At 51.8% G+C, this 1,068-nt stretch overlaps 1 protein-coding gene across 1 annotated transcript in view; it reads left to right on the top strand.

Annotated features, from left to right (window-relative positions):
* Window positions 1–677: 677 nt before the first annotated feature.
* The window catches only part of VOLCADRAFT_58980 (uncharacterized protein), a gene marked incomplete at both ends in the record, with an annotated part of 23,619 nt that continues 23,228 nt past the window's right edge, over window positions 678–1,068 (top strand). The window contains one exon of the mRNA XM_002949179.1: window positions 678–816. Coding sequence (XP_002949225.1) covers window positions 678–816 — 139 coding nt within the window. The remainder of the gene's footprint in view (window positions 817–1,068) is intronic.

Raw genomic sequence — 1,068 nt, 5'->3', positions numbered from 1 at the left:
TAAGCAGGCTCTCGCTACGACTGTGTAGCCGCCTGGCAAACCGTTCACAGCCGCTGGACGCCTTTTCAGTTCGCGAGACAGCTGCTATACATGCTACTCGTTAGGCCTTCCAGTACTGCAGCGACCTTATCAGCTGTTAAAGGCCGTGAAGGCTTTGCAGTCACATTTAGCGCCTCATCTGCTGCACCTCTATTCTCGGCTAGTAATCTATGCCCTAGTAAGTACCACCAGCCGGTCTGCCAAATTTACAAAACCAAGCATCTCATCCGGACCTCCAAATTGAGCCGGGTGGTGCCTTTCATTGATCATCGTATAAAGACTGCAATGTGTTACCTCCGCTTCTATAACAGCCAAAAGGAAAGCGTACATGTCGTACATCCGAATTGGCGCGCTAGCATAGCCGGCAAGTGACCGATTTGGATGCAGGTCTTTCTGTCACTACCTTTTCTTAGCACCGCCGCTCCAGTGTGACGCAGATATTACTGGCCAAAGTTTTAGCGTCCGCGGATTTCTTAAGCTGCACGCTGTGTTTGAAGGACTTGCGGCAGCCCTGTACTGCTTATCAAAATCAATTGGCCTCGATACATTTGCAACTTCATCCTATGGCTTCAGTGCTGACCGCGTAGCAAGCTTGACGGACCTGTTTTGGAAACAGAAGTGCAGCGAGCCTTGTCTCTATGCAGCTGAAGACGTTGCAGATTGTCTGGCATGGAAAAGAACCTGTTCTTAGCGTTGACTTTCAGCCAAACAGCCACACCCTAGTCTCGGGCGGACAGGACGGCGAAGTCAAGGTGCGTTCGCAAGGGGATGCTATGCGTGACGAAGGGCTCCAACAGTTTAATTTTCTTTTGCTCGTTATGACCATAGTCACGCTTGTTAGTCGCCTTTCCGCTGAGGGTAAATGCTGCCTTTATTCCGTGCTGTGCGTGCGCTGGTCTAGCGCACTTTGCGAACGCACGCGTAATGGCTCCGATTCATTACTGCACGCGTCGCTTTGAACACCCTGCATACGCAGCACTGGGAAGTGGTCGTCGAGGAAGATGGATGCCCGGGCGTCCGCTTCCTCAG

Source organism: Volvox carteri (assembly GCF_000143455.1).
Source record: "Volvox carteri f. nagariensis unplaced genomic scaffold VOLCAscaffold_13, whole genome shotgun sequence".
NCBI classification, from domain to species: Eukaryota; Viridiplantae; Chlorophyta; class Chlorophyceae; order Chlamydomonadales; family Volvocaceae; genus Volvox; species Volvox carteri.
This window is presented reverse-complemented; position numbering and strand designations above follow the sequence as displayed.